Source organism: Nomascus leucogenys, chromosome X (genome assembly GCF_006542625.1).
Source record: "Nomascus leucogenys isolate Asia chromosome X, Asia_NLE_v1, whole genome shotgun sequence".
NCBI lineage: Eukaryota > Metazoa > Chordata > Mammalia > Primates > Hylobatidae > Nomascus > Nomascus leucogenys.
Window position 1 is genome coordinate 68,481,823 of NC_044406.1, and position 13,967 is coordinate 68,495,789.

At 39.7% G+C, this 13,967-nt stretch overlaps 1 protein-coding gene across 1 annotated transcript; it reads right to left on the reverse strand.

Annotated features, from left to right (window-relative positions):
• Window positions 1–387: 387 nt before the first annotated feature.
• On the reverse strand, window positions 388–10,250 carry TAF9B (TATA-box binding protein associated factor 9b). Its single transcript, XM_003268992.4, has 7 exons — window positions 10,105–10,250; window positions 9,387–9,468; window positions 8,499–8,635; window positions 8,287–8,421; window positions 7,457–7,529; window positions 3,923–4,033; window positions 388–2,374 (listed from the first exon to the last, which is right to left on the reverse strand). Exons 1-7 carry the CDS (start codon window positions 10,153–10,155, stop codon window positions 2,211–2,213), a joined length of 753 nt encoding a protein of 250 aa, XP_003269040.1. The 5' UTR covers window positions 10,156–10,250; the 3' UTR covers window positions 388–2,210.
• Between the last annotated feature and the right edge of the window lie 3,717 nt (window positions 10,251–13,967).

A 13,967-nucleotide genomic window follows, 5' to 3' on the forward strand; every position in this document is an offset into this window, starting at 1 on the left:
CCCTTAGAACATAGTGTGCATCACATCTTCCATTCTCCCCCCACCCCATGCTGGCTATATTCCTGTATTCCTCAGATCATAGATACTTGTTTGTTTGCTACCCATAAAAGAACTGGAGATAACAACAGTGTCCTCACTGCATTTACCATCAGCACATATTTTTAAAAAAATCCACATAGAAGCTGAAGGACAACAGATTTAAACCCATATTCTTTTACTTATTTTCAATTTGCTTCACTATGATGGTGTCACATGCTGATTCCAGATAAAAGCAAGTGATTCTCTGATGTATAACCATTAAACAAATCTTAATGGCTTTTGGCCATCAGAATTAATTACTGGTCTTTGTTCATCTCCCTTGAATCCTAAAAAATGAAAGAACACTGATAAGTTCAAATTTTTATTAACCTTGGAACAAATACAGTAATTCCTTATAGTCATAAGCATTTTACAATTTTGGAAGAATTTTCACATATACCAATTGAACCCTCACAACAGCCCTGTGAGGTAGGCAGGGTAGGTGTTACTTTCCTACTACTAGTGAGAACAAGGCTAAGAGGTGAAGTAAGGTCACACAGTTGGTAAATGGAGCTAAGACTAGAACCTAGGCCTTCTGACTTGCTGCCTCCCTGAGAACATTCAAGTAATAATATCCTATGCTATATAATATTTATCTCCTATGATGTTGATCAGGTCTGTTTATACATTTTACCTGTTTTTATATTACCTTTCCCTAATACTGAAAAACACTAAAACTGATATGAGACATTTGAGACACTTCTTCTCTGTTACTGGACTTTCTTAGATATATCAAGCACTATCCTAAGATGAAACTTCTGTTTTGAGGATCCTTGGCTATAAATTCTAAATTATGATATGAACATTTATTTTACAAAATTCTACAAAAGTATGTTGAACTTAAGAAAAACAAAACAGGTGTGTTTATATTCTCAAAAGCTTTGCCATCTTTCCCAATATGACTTTAATATGTGTATAAATGGAAAACAGGGAAAGGTGTTCAGCAACATTACAGTATTATTGGGAAACCTATGCAGAGTGCACATAAATGCAAGTTACATCACATTAATTTATTTGTTGGCCTTACAGAGGATGGAGAACCATTAGTGTCTTACTTTCCAGGTTTGATCCCGTCTTATATGTGACATCCTCAGCAACAAGCTAAAAAAAATGATCTGAATTATACCAATAGCGGGGCTCAAGTAGCAGTGATCAAAACATAATATGTATGTGGTAAAAAGGAACACTTGTTCTTCAGTGGTTTTGCCTAGGTCCAGTGTAATTACTTATCAAAACATGTTTTAAGCTACATTATCTCTCTTAAATTTAGAAATGTGAAACATGGAAGAGTTATCAACTTGGAATACAATACTAAAACTGAATATAACTGACCCAAAACTACCTGTCAAAAGCACAGTAAAGCTTAACAGGCATAAAAACTAAGGGGTAAAACCCAACTGCTCTGACATGAGTGAAAAACAGCAAATGCAAACCATCAGGTTAAAGTGAATCACAAAACATTAGGCATGTAGAGCATGTTTTAAGAATAGGAAAACGACACTGAGCTGTATTACCAGGAATAATATTTTTAAAATTCCAGGTATGGCCTTTTACATTTAACAGCAATGGAGAGAAACAAGCAGAAAATGAATGGGATCTAGAAAGGGAGTTGAGTTTGGGAGTTAAGGAAGGCAAAGAAACAAATACATTCAAAATGGATTTAGAATCTCTCCTCTAAATCCACCCTTTCCAAAAAAATGTTTCCTATATTGAGAGATTTGGTAAAAATAAAAAAGCTAGTGACAGTAAGTATATTACTTATAAAATAAAGTAGTATTTAAATGTAGATCAGAAATTATGCTGTTAAATCTGCTGACTAGGCTATAGAACCTGAAACTTAAGTGCCATCAGTGATAGAAGGCAGAAAAGTGTCTCAAAAACAGAATTGCCATACTAGGACTCAACATTAATGAAACTATTAAGAAACAAGTACTTAACTGTTTGTAATTGAAGCCTACTGAAAAACACGTTTGTATGTTTACTAAAGAGATCTAACAGTTTTAACTGACGAAAAATACTGCAGCTACATTTCAGTCTTTTAAGGTAAAACAAGATCTAGAATATTCTAGTTCAGTATACTGGGCTCAAAACCAACTTTCCTTTTGAAATGCATCTAGACTAGACTATATTCCTTACATAATATCATTGTCATCATCATCTTCATGTTTTCTCTTCAGTGGGTTTGCTTCATTGGCCGTGTTTTGTGACGAAACCATGTTGGTGGTAATAAGAATATTTTTGGGCCCAATCATTGAAGGATTAATCAGAACATTTTGAACTGCAGTTGTTGCAGGAACTGTAAACAGAGAAGCCCCCCCAAAACCAGGCTATGAATTACCCAGAATCCAAAACATATGATAAAAAGTATACAACAAAGCTGAATGTAATTCTAATACCAATTTCAATAGCATGAAGTGCAACTATATCACAGAAACATAGGTACTTATACTGCAATGAGTTGAATTAAATTTTAAAAAATCTTTATTTTTAATTGGCAAATAATAATTGTGTATTTTTAAATTATTATTTTTTTGAGACAGTGTCTTGCTCTGTCGTCCAAGCTGGCATGATCTTGGCTCACTGCAACCTCCGCCTCCTGAGTTCAAGTGATTCTTGTGCCTCAGGTTCCCAAGTAGCTGGGATTATAGGCGTGTGCCACCATACCTGGCTAATTTTTGTATTTTCAGTAGAGACGAGGTTTCACCATGTTGGCCAGGCTGGTCTCGAACTCCTGGCCTCAAGTGATCCTCCCGCCTCGGTCTCCCAAAGTGCTGGGATTACAAGTGTGAGCCATTGCACCCTGCCGATAATTGTGTATATTTATGGGATATAATGTGATGTTCTGATCTATGTATAGATAAAGATTAAATCAAACATATCTAGTACAAGGTTGAAGAAGTTCTGTTGTATTTTAACAACCTAGAATTTCAATTTAGTCATGGGAAACTGCACTGGATTCATCATGCAACATACTAAACAAAGGCCTATGTTCAAGGTCAGGAATCACTTCCCTAATAGGCCAGTAAGTTGCTTATTGTGTTATTATTGCTTATTATTACGTAAGTTGCTTATTGTGTGGTTAGGTTTCAGAAGATACAAAATCTAGACATACACATTAGTAAACTGTGCTATGACAGAATTCTACTTATTCCAATCTGTGTGTGTGTGTATCCTATGAAGTAAAGGTACAATTTCACTTGAATTTACATTTATGTTCTGGATTGCATACACATATTCATCACTAAGTTTGGTCGCTTTCTTGAGCTTTTACCTTAACTGCTTTTCCTTGAAGATGCCTTATATTTGTGGAACCTGTTTAGTTGACGGTGTTCTTTGAAAATCTGATGAACACACTGAATACTCTTTCCCTCCTCCCCAAAACATTACGTATATAGTAGTCCCCCCTTATCTGCAGTTTCAGCTACTTGCGGTCAACTGCGATCCAAAAATAGATGAGTACAGTATAGTTAAGATACTTTGAGAGATCACACTCACATATATTTTATTACAGTATGTTGTTGTAATTGTTTTTTAATTATTGTTAATTTCTTGCCGTGCCTAATTTATAAATTAAACCTTATAATTTAGAAAGTTTATAAATTTAAAGGTTGTAAATTTAACTGGGGGTCTTGGAATAATCCCTCAAGGATAAGGGGGGAGACTATGTTAAAATTTCACAGAATTTTAGAGGGCTCATAGGTCCCTCTGAAGAACCCTCATTTGCAGCATTACTGCCACCTTCCTGTTGGGTATTAAAACAATTTACCTCTTGCTATAGGAATACAAACGGTTCTACAATTTCAAATTATTCACAAATTCTGTCCCCCACCCCCAATCACATTACCTGGTTTGACAGGTGTGGACTGAGAAGGTGGAATCTGCACCGTAAATCTTTGGCTTGTCACTGACATTGGAGTTGCAACTTTATTTGGGACAGACACCGTTTGTGGGGTTGCTGTATTTACAATAAACAGACCATGTTTGTTAGGTGACTTATACAGATTTATATTCTACACTCAGCTTACTGCAAACTATTTTCAAAGCAAAGGAAACTAATAAAAGGTGAGGAAAAAGTCATTAGAAATAAGAGCAAAACAACCTTAAAAAAATTTACAAGCTTGTTTAGATGTTACAAAATTCAGTATAGAATAGTGGTAAAGAATGTAGGCTCTGTAGCCTACCTGCTTGAGTTTGAATCCAGGCTCTCACCTACTAGCTGAGTGTCCTTGGGCAAGTTATTTAAATTTTTGTGCCTCAGTTTTCTCCTCTTTAAAATGGGGGATAATATCACCCATTTCATGTAATTATTGTGAAAATTAAGTAAAAATAATCCCTGTAAAACTCTTCAAACAGCATCTGGTGCATAGTAAGCACTGAGATTTAGCTGGATGAAGACATAAAGATGAGAGTTTAACCTACCAGAATAAAGACCCAGGTTTTCTATTTATTATCTTAGTTGGCACTTTTAATCTTGGTCACTTGCTGAGAATCGGAAGATGTCATCTATGCCCATGAAACTGAAGCAGAGATCAAATACACCCCTTGCGGTCTCCAGGTGGGCCCAGAAAATTTATTCCCTTTCTGTGTTCAGATACTTTTTAAGCAGAAAAATATCTTGGAGATAACCTAGTCTAAACCCCCAGTCATCTAAATTCTACCCATTATTCCAAGGTACAACTCAAATACTACCCCGTTTTATAAAACTTTCCTTAATTTTCTCAGTTAAACATCTTATATCCTGCCTCTGAGGTTCCCTTAACGTGATAGTCATTATTATTATTATCTTATCTCACTGACTAGATTACAAGCCTTGGCTAACATTTTTCATCCTTGTGAGCATATGGCTCTTTTACCTTGCTCCTAATAGGTACTCAACAAATGTTTGCTTAATAAATGTATTTTGCAAGACTCGAAGACTTTATATACTGACATCATCACTCTCTCAAAAAATACATTTATGGAAGTGTATCCATTTCCCATTTTTCATTTGGGGATGCAGGCTTTCCAATACATCCCTTCCCCCTGGAACCAGCAGTCTACCCAGAGATAGAGTTGCTGAGGACACTACAATTATCATCATTTCTAGGGACAAAGGTGAAGAAAGTCTAAGGGAATAAAGCCCAAAGGTACCAAGAAATCTGGGTTTTACTGCTTTCTCTCCCAAACACAGGAGGTGGAACTTCCTCTAAAATATCTCCATCCCTAGGTAAGTTTTCCCATGTATTAAGGATCAGTTCAAAGAATTTGGTGAAGCGTAATGAAGCAATGTAAGTATTTTATTTTATAAAGAAAAAAGAAAGTTCAAAGTAGGTGGATGTTTTCTTGGCCTAAGGATTGTTAATACATTTAAGTAGGTATGGAGTTCAGGCTTCAAAACTGAACACATTAGACTGTAGATGGAGCCTCCCCCAACTGAACAGAGTAAATACTCAGGTCTTAAGTCTATATAAATCATTTTAATTTTTTTTTTTTGAGACAGAGTCTTACTCTGTCACCCAAGCTGGAGTGCAGTGGCATGATCTTGGCTCACTGTAACCTCCGCCTCTTGGGTTCAAGCGATTCTTGTGCCTCAGCCTCCCGAGTAGCTGGGATTACAGGCACCCGCCACCATGCCCAGCTAATTTTTGTATTTTTAGTAGAGACGGGGTTTCACCATGTTGGCCAGGCTGCTCTTGAACTCCTGACCTCAAGTGATAGGCCCGCCTCGGCCTCCCAAAGTGCTAGGATTACAGGCGTGCGCCACCACACCTGGCCAACTCGTTTTAATTAACGTTTAAAACTTGCATCTTTAGGCCTGGCGTGGTGGCTCACACCTGTAATCCTAGCACTTTGGGAGGCCGAGGCAGGCAGATCACTTGAGGTCAGGAGTTCAAGACCAGCCTGGCCAACATGGTGAAATCCCGTCTTTACTGAAAAAAAACAAAAACAAAAATTAGCCTGGTGTGGTGATGCACACCTGTAATCCCAGCTACTTGGGAGGCTGAGGCAGGAGAATTGCTTGAACCTAGGAGGCAGAGGTTGCAGTGAGCCAAGATTGTGCCATTGCACTCCAGCCTGGGTGACAGAGCGAGACTCTGTCTCCAAAAAAAAAAAAAAAACTTGCATATTTAAAACTATCAGGCGTTTTTTGGTAGTGCCCTGACTCTAGATTTTAACAATCTCTGAAGTATGTACAACAAATGTCTAGCTAGGAATAAAAATCACAACTGATAACTAAAATTGGTTAACCTGCCTAACACACGAAACTGATTACCAGCCTAGGGGTTTAAAAAAGCTGGTATTCATTTAAGTAATGTGAACCCACATACAAACAGTATATGATGAAAATTTACAAAGATTATAATGCAGATTTCTGTCCAAAATGGTCACAGGTAGGTAATTAGACATGTACAACTAATACTATACCAAACTGGTTTTACAATGCTGAAATGCAAATTTACATCCTGAGAATATCAAGAGGGGGTTTACACACCTCAAAAATCAAATGCTGTTTATACCTGAGCTATATGACAGCTATAGGACTCAAGTTATAAGCAATAAGAGCCAATAAATAAATACTTGTGAAAAGGGACTTTTCTGAAAATACTTTGATTACTAGACTATGCAAGAAACCTAGCAGGAACATAGGAAAAAAAAAAGGAAATCTAAGTCCATTATTTGTTTTCCTTATTATCTAAACAACGATATTAAAAAGAAACAAATAATGGTTTCTAAATACCATTCTCCACTAAAAGGAACCAGAGCTCTTTGGACAAGTGGATAATTCTAGGACCTGGGCAGAAAAATATAAAGATGAGTTTGGAACATCTTGTTGCATCAGAAAGCAAGAAATGATCACAGAATGATGCAGATAATGTCAAAAGGACACAGGAAACAGCTTGAAGGGGCTCCCACTGACCAATCTAAAACAATCAGTACTATGTTTTAAAAAGGTTAGTATTAAAAACAATTTTCTTCTTTGAGATCCTTAAGATTTTTGTATACCTTAATCTTCTTTCTACTGTATTCTCTTATCAATTTATTTGGAAATTTAAATTTCTAATAAGTAGTCTACTGCCATAAGTGTGTGTGGCACCTTATAGAAGGCGTAAAGTACACAGCTAAGAGTAAACTCCTGTTTTTGGTATCACAGTTTATACCAACAACAATGGGGGCAATGTCCAATTTTATATTTGAGATCAGACGTTCCTTGTGGCCTTCTCATTTTGAAATCCAGTAACATGTATGTTTATAGCTTTACTAAAGGATGAGTAAAATTATTAATAGTAACACATACACAAGAATTTCTGATTCACTTTTTGACTTGCATTATAGTTCAAAACCAAGTGCTGAGGCACTGCTTTACCAGCCAGAAATGCCATTGTCTCCTCTCACTTACCTATAGTAGTAGTAGGTTTGCTACTAACAGCACCAACACTTAATCGTGGAACTAGTCGCCCTTGGTTAGGTCCCTAGGGGATTTAAAAAACAAATTAATGTTAAGATGTGACACCTAAATTTACCAGGAATGAAATTAGGATTGCTGATGTAAATGATTATGGATAATCCATGGCAAGAAAGTCCTGTTTTTGTTCTGTCAGTGTTCTAAATCCAACATTTAATCTGGGGTTTGCATAAACATATATACATGTCTTTATCTATATAAAAATAGATATGAATACATATATAATCTTATGCAGTATTAAAGTTTAAGACAGCTGTTATCCCCATTCAAATAAGACTCTAACTACTTTGTGATTTTTAATCTAAACTGGTCAATTTCTTAACCCAAAAAAGAATAAAACTCTTAGAGTGGAACTTCAGAAAAGGCAGCCTATTATGGGGAGAACTTTTTCAGTGATGGGAGAGCTTTATGTCATATTTTAGAAAGCTGGCCTAATTCCTGATGGTATAATTTCCTCTGTTATTAGGCCTCACTAAAAAACTATGATATAGTGGAAAGATTGGGAGTTATGAGGCTTGGAATCAGTCCTAGCTTTGCTACTAACTTCATAAATGAGTTCAGGCCCTGCTTCCTGATGTGAAAAATGACTGTTGAGTTAGATGAACACTAAAGTTCCATCTAGCTCAAAAATTTTTTAAAATTAAAAAAATTCTAGTAAGTTATCTTAACCTTTAATCTACTATACTAGCTACAAGAATTTGCTTTTCACAAAGTCCCCTATCATATTCCATCTTTTAAAAAAAGAAAAGACTAAAATTTCTTACCTTTTTAATTAAGGACTTCAGCCTATAGTTTGGAGCTGTTAAGCAGTATCTGTCAGGTGGCAGTCTAGGTCCTGCATATGGCTTAATCAGTGGCAAAGGGGTTTGATTTTTCTGCCTTGCGATATCCAGTAAAAACTTAAAAAAAAATCCTTATTAGAACTACAGTTTAAAAAAATGTAAGTAAAAATAACTTCAAATCAAAGTTTGCTCACATCTCTTGGGGGAGGAGAGGTAAAAGATTGGTCAGCACGACACTGGATTGCCAGTCTCACATCATCTGCATCAACATTAGGTTTCTTAGCATGGCTCGAATAAATTTTTGCATCATCCAGAATTGTAGTCACATAACCTTTAAGAACAAAACAATCTTTTCTTAAACATATGAAGACAGCTTAATATTTATGGCTACTTGTCTTAATAAAACTTTCCGCTAATTTGTAGACGGTTTATAAATTTTGTGTTTTTTTGTAGAGACAGGGTCTCACTATGTTGCCTAGGCATAACTCAAACTCCTGGCCTCCCCGCGTCAGCCTCCGGAAGTGCCGAGATTACAGGTGTAAGCTACTGTGCCCAGCTTAAATGCTGATTTTAATAAGTAATTGTCCTGTCTATATGATCAGTTTTAAACAGATATCACAGTGTGAATACTACTGTCCCCTAGCTTGAGCTCCTTTAGTTCTTTAGGCTGAATTCTATGACACTAACTGTTACATAATTTGGTTGAAGATGTTCTCACAAGGCTGGGCGCGGTAGCTCACGCCTGTAATCCTAGCACTTTGGGAGGCCGAGATGGGCGGATCACTTGAGTCAGTAGTTCGAGGCCAGCCTGGGCAATATGGCGAAACTCCCTTTCTACTAAAAATACAACACTTAGCCAGGCGTGGTGGCAAGTGCCTGTAGTCCCAGCTTGGGAGGCTGAGGCATGAGAATCGCTTGAACCCAGGAGGCGGAGGCTGCAGTGAGCCAAGATCGCGCCACTGCCTTCTAGCCTGGGCAACAGCGAGTCCGTGTCTCAAAAAAGAAAATAAAAGAAAATGTTCTTACGATGAAAATATCTTTTCAAGTTCACAAGTTAGGCAAGTTTTTGGTGTTTAACTTACGGAAAGCAAATTCCAACATTTGATTTATAACCCTTGGTTCATACTCTGTGATTCCCATATCCTTCAGGATCTGTGCCATCACCTGTGGATTCAAATAAAAACGCCAGATGCAGAATTTGGTACTGGAAATCAAGGCTGCACTGAAGGGTAGTATTTATATTTATGATACAAGGTTCCCCTTCTTTGGGCTCCAAAGTCCTACTCACCCTTGCCCTCCCAAGTGAGTCAGTGATCACACCAAATCGCATAGTACGCTTTTGCAGAAAACTTTTATTTTTATTTTTTGGCGGGGTTGGGGGCGGGGTGTGGGGCAAAGAGAAGACAGAAGTTGGCTTCCCCAGCAGAGGTAAGTAGCTCCAGCTGGTTGTCATTTTTGGTTGTGGCAGCGGGTTAAGCTAGCATCAGAACTCTGGATGCGGAGTCAGGGCTGGCAGATAGCTAGAGACGAGGGGGAGGCAGGGGCCCGAAGCCCAGGACACAAAGCTGGGCAGCCGTTCCGCAAGCTCCGCTGGACCGCGACCCTCTGGCAGGGCTTGGCCCAAGCGGCGAGATAGGGGCCCTGGGGCCAGGGCGCATCCCCATCACCCTCTCCTTCTGACGGCCCTGACTAGACAGAAACGAGCGTGCGAGCCCACCCTCAGGCCCTCGGCGTGGCCCTGCCTCGCAGGTCCCTGGCTGCACCTGGCTTCGCGCTCCGCTGCTCATCCTTCGCACTTACCAAGGCATCTCTCGGAGCGTTCTTGGGAGGCGCCATCTTGCCCGACTCCATGTTATCCAGCCCCTCGTCATCCGCGGAGAGAGAGGAGAGAGGAGAGCTCGCGGGCTCCTCGCTCAGGCTCCACCCCTGCGGGGAGCGGGAGGAGGGAAACGGAAGGCGGGGTTACGTTCCAGCCGCCGGGGCCGGAGTTTCAGCAAGCCGCTGGCCAGGGGAAGAGACGCGCTCGGGCGCCCGACCTCAGGATTGGAAGAGGCAGGTAATCATTCCCCGTGGAGCCTGCTGGGGGCTGAAAGAAGTAGAGGAGCCGAGAAGCTCGACTTCCCAGAGTTGTTTCTCGGCAAAGGGCACCAAGTGGGCCAACCTCACCTTTGCGGGGGTCCCTCCTCACACCTCCATGGCTACCACCTTTGCCCCTTTCGGCTTCCCGAAATTCCAGACCCAGGCAGTGTTAGGGCTGCTTGGTCCAACACAGTTGGACCCGTTACATTTGAATGTCACATCAACAAGGAATACACTTTTAGTATAAGTATATCCCAGATTTGCACAGGCCATACTTATGCTACGAAATAATTGTTCTGATATTCATATTTAACCAGGTGTCCCGAATTTTTATTAGCTAAATCTGGCAATCCTACCCAATAGCTTGCTCTCCCCACAGCAAGACTTTGGTCAGCCCTTGTCACACTCAAAGCCCTACCGTGGCTGCCCATTTCACACTGATGAAAAACTAAAGCCTTCACTCGGCCCGTTAGAGACCCTCTAGCCTCTCTTGGCCCCGGAGCAGCTTCCCGTCTCCCTGCTGAGGCCAACACAGGACCCTTCCTTGCCTCCCAGTTACACCCTTCCCAGCCCCTCCCCCACAGAACAGCCCGAATGACTTTTCGTGAGAACCTACCATCCAGCCCCAGTGACTTTCAAAAATGTGCGTCAGTTAACTATCTCTGGCTTAAAATGTCGCAGATAACTCATTCTTACCCTCCACATCCACCAATGCCCTAGGATTCTCCATCTCAGGAACAGGAACCGTGACTCACCCAGGCCAGAAACGGAGCAGGCAGCCATATTGGCGCTTTCCCTCACAATACACAATCTGGCAACAAGTCTTGTCCGGATGACCTCCCAAAGTTCTATCCATGTCTCCACATCTCCATCCAGTGCTACTATGCTAACGAGTCCAAGCCAACATCCTTACTCACCAAAATTACAGAAATATACTCCCCAAATAGTGTCCCCCCACATTCCTTACACAGCTAGACGGACCTTTCAGTCATAAATCCAATCATTATTTTCCTTAAAACCCTCCCGTGGCTCTCCTCACAAACACATACACAAATACATACTAATTTCCCAGGCTTAGCGGGCCCTTCAGTTTTGTGGTGCAGCTCACCTCATCAGACTCATCAGAATCAGCCGTCCCCCTGGCCGCCATCTTGAAGTTTGGGCAGGAACCCCCCCCCTCCAAGAACCATGTGTTCTCAATACATTGTTTCCAGTGAGAGCACGTGCTTTCACGCTGAGCTAGTGCCTTTACCCACTCTTACTGTGGCCAACCTCTGTGTAAAACTAGTAACAGTCCCTTGCTTTTGAATATTTGCAAGGTACATTTAAAAATAGGTGGGGGCCAGGCACGGTGGCTCACGCCTGTAATCCCAGCACTTTGGGAGCCGAGGCGGGCAGATCACTTAACGTCAGGAGTTTGAGATCAGTTTGGCCAACGTGGTGAAACCCTGTCTCTACTAAAAATACAAAATTTAGCCAGGCATGGCAGCGCACGCCTGTAGTCCCAGCTACTTAGGAGGCTGAGGCAGGAGAATCGCTGGAACCCAGGAGGTGGAGGTTGCAGTGAGTCGAGATTGCGCCACTGCACTCCGGCCTGGGCGACAGAGCGAGACTCCATCTCCAAGAAAGAAATAAAATAAAATAAAAATACGTGGTATTTGCAGGGTACAACATTTAAGACTACTTTAAAATACCCTAGTAAAAGAAAGCCTCTCTCACCTGTTCCAGCCACTGATGTCACTTTCACAGAAGGCACCATTGTTTGTCAGTTTCTATTCTGTGCAATTTACAAATAGTATCTTGTTTATATATTTTTCCTCCCACTAGAATGGTACTATAGTCTTAGAGTGACCAACCTTCAGAGAGCCAACCCAGGACATAGATGTGCTAGGTGAAGAAAACCCATAACATATTATAAATAATTGTCCATATGTATCATTACTTAGTAAGTGTTCACTTGAAATTATATGTTTTTTATGTATTATTTTCTGTTACATAAGTGCTATTTAAACAAAACACTAGGACTAAACAGTGGTCATTAGTAGTAATTAATAGTAGGATAAGTTAAATAATATGTGTGAGAAAATCTAACAATATTTTTCATTAGATTTCTGTCCTCTGTACAATTTAACTCTTGCACATTTGTTTTGTACGTCATATTGTGTATTCTTTATATACAGAAAGATAAGACTTTTAAAAGGAATGTAAATATAAGACAAACAGCTATCTCTATATGTTTTTAATTTTTAATTTTTCTGTGTATATAGTAAGTGTATATATTTATGGGTACATGAAATGTTTTGATGCATGCATGCAATGTGAAATAATCACATCATGGAAAATAGGGTATCCATCTCTTCAAGCATTTATCCTTTGCACTCTTAGATATCCAAGCAATCCAATTGCACTCTTAGTTATTTTAAAAATTACAATTAAGTTATTATTGACTATAGTCACCCTGTTGTGCTAGCAAATACCAGGTTTTATTCATTGTTTCTATTTTGTTTACACATAAACCTACCTGCATCTCCACCCTCCCACTATCCTTTCCAGCCTCTGGTAACCATCTTTCTACTCTCTGTGTCCATGAGTTCAATTGTTTTGAGTTTTGGATCCCACAGATAAGTGAAAACATGTGATGTTTGTATTTCTGTCCTTGGCTTATTTCACTTACCATAATGACTTTCGGTTCCATCCATGTGGTTGCAAATAACAGGATCTCATTCTTTTTTATGGCTGAATAGTACTCCATTGCATATAAGTACCACATTAAAATTTTTTTTAATTTTATGTTCAGGGGTATATGTGCAGGTTTGTTATATAGGTAAACTTGTGTCACAGGGGTTTGTCATACAGATTTTGCCACCATAGTACCGAATAGTTATTTTTCCTAATCCTCTCCCTCCTCTTACCCTCCAACCTTAGGTAGGCCCCAGTGTCTGTTGTTCCCCTCTTTGTGTCCATGAGTTCTCATCATTTACCTCTCACTTATGAGTGAGAACATGGGGTATTTGGTTTTCCATTCCTGCATTAGTTTGCCAAGGATAATGGCCTTCAGTTCCATCCATGTTCCCAGAAGATCTGATCTTGTTCATTTTTATGGCTGCATAGTGTTCCATGGTGTATATGTACCACATTTTCTTTATCCAATCTGTCCATTGATGGGCATTTAGGTTGATTCCATGTCTTTACTATTGTGCATAGTGCTGCAATGAACATTCACATGCATGTATGTGTGTGTGTGTGTGTGTATATATATATATATATATATATATATATATATATATATATATATATTTAGATGGAGTCTTGCTCTGTTGCCCAGGCTGGAGTGTAGTGATGTGATCTCGGTTCATTGTAACCTCTGCCTCCCAGGTTCAAGTGATTTCCGGCTAATTTACATATTTTTTTAGTAGAGGCAGGGTTTCATCATGTTGGCCAGGCTGGTCTTGAACTTCTGACCTCAAGTGATCCACCTGCCTCGGCCTCCCAAAGTGCTAGGATTACAGGCACCCACTGCACCTGGCCTGCATTTGTCTTTATGGTAGATAATTTATATTCCTTTGGGTATATACCCAGTTATG

Excerpts from the sequence above, each read along its gene's own strand:
- TAF9B (XM_003268992.4), bottom strand. The coding sequence starts at position 10,155 with ATGGAGTCGGGCAAGATGGCGCCTCCCAAGAACGCTCCGAGAGATGCC. Across the intron at positions 8,636-9,386 it reads AATGTTGGAATTTGCTTTCC|GTTATGTGACTACAATTCTG; the intron begins GTAAGTTAAACA and ends TTGTTCTTAAAG. Across the intron at positions 4,034-7,456 it reads CAAACCTACTACTACTATAG|CAACCCCACAAACGGTGTCT; the intron begins GTAAGTGAGAGG and ends TTGTAAATACAG.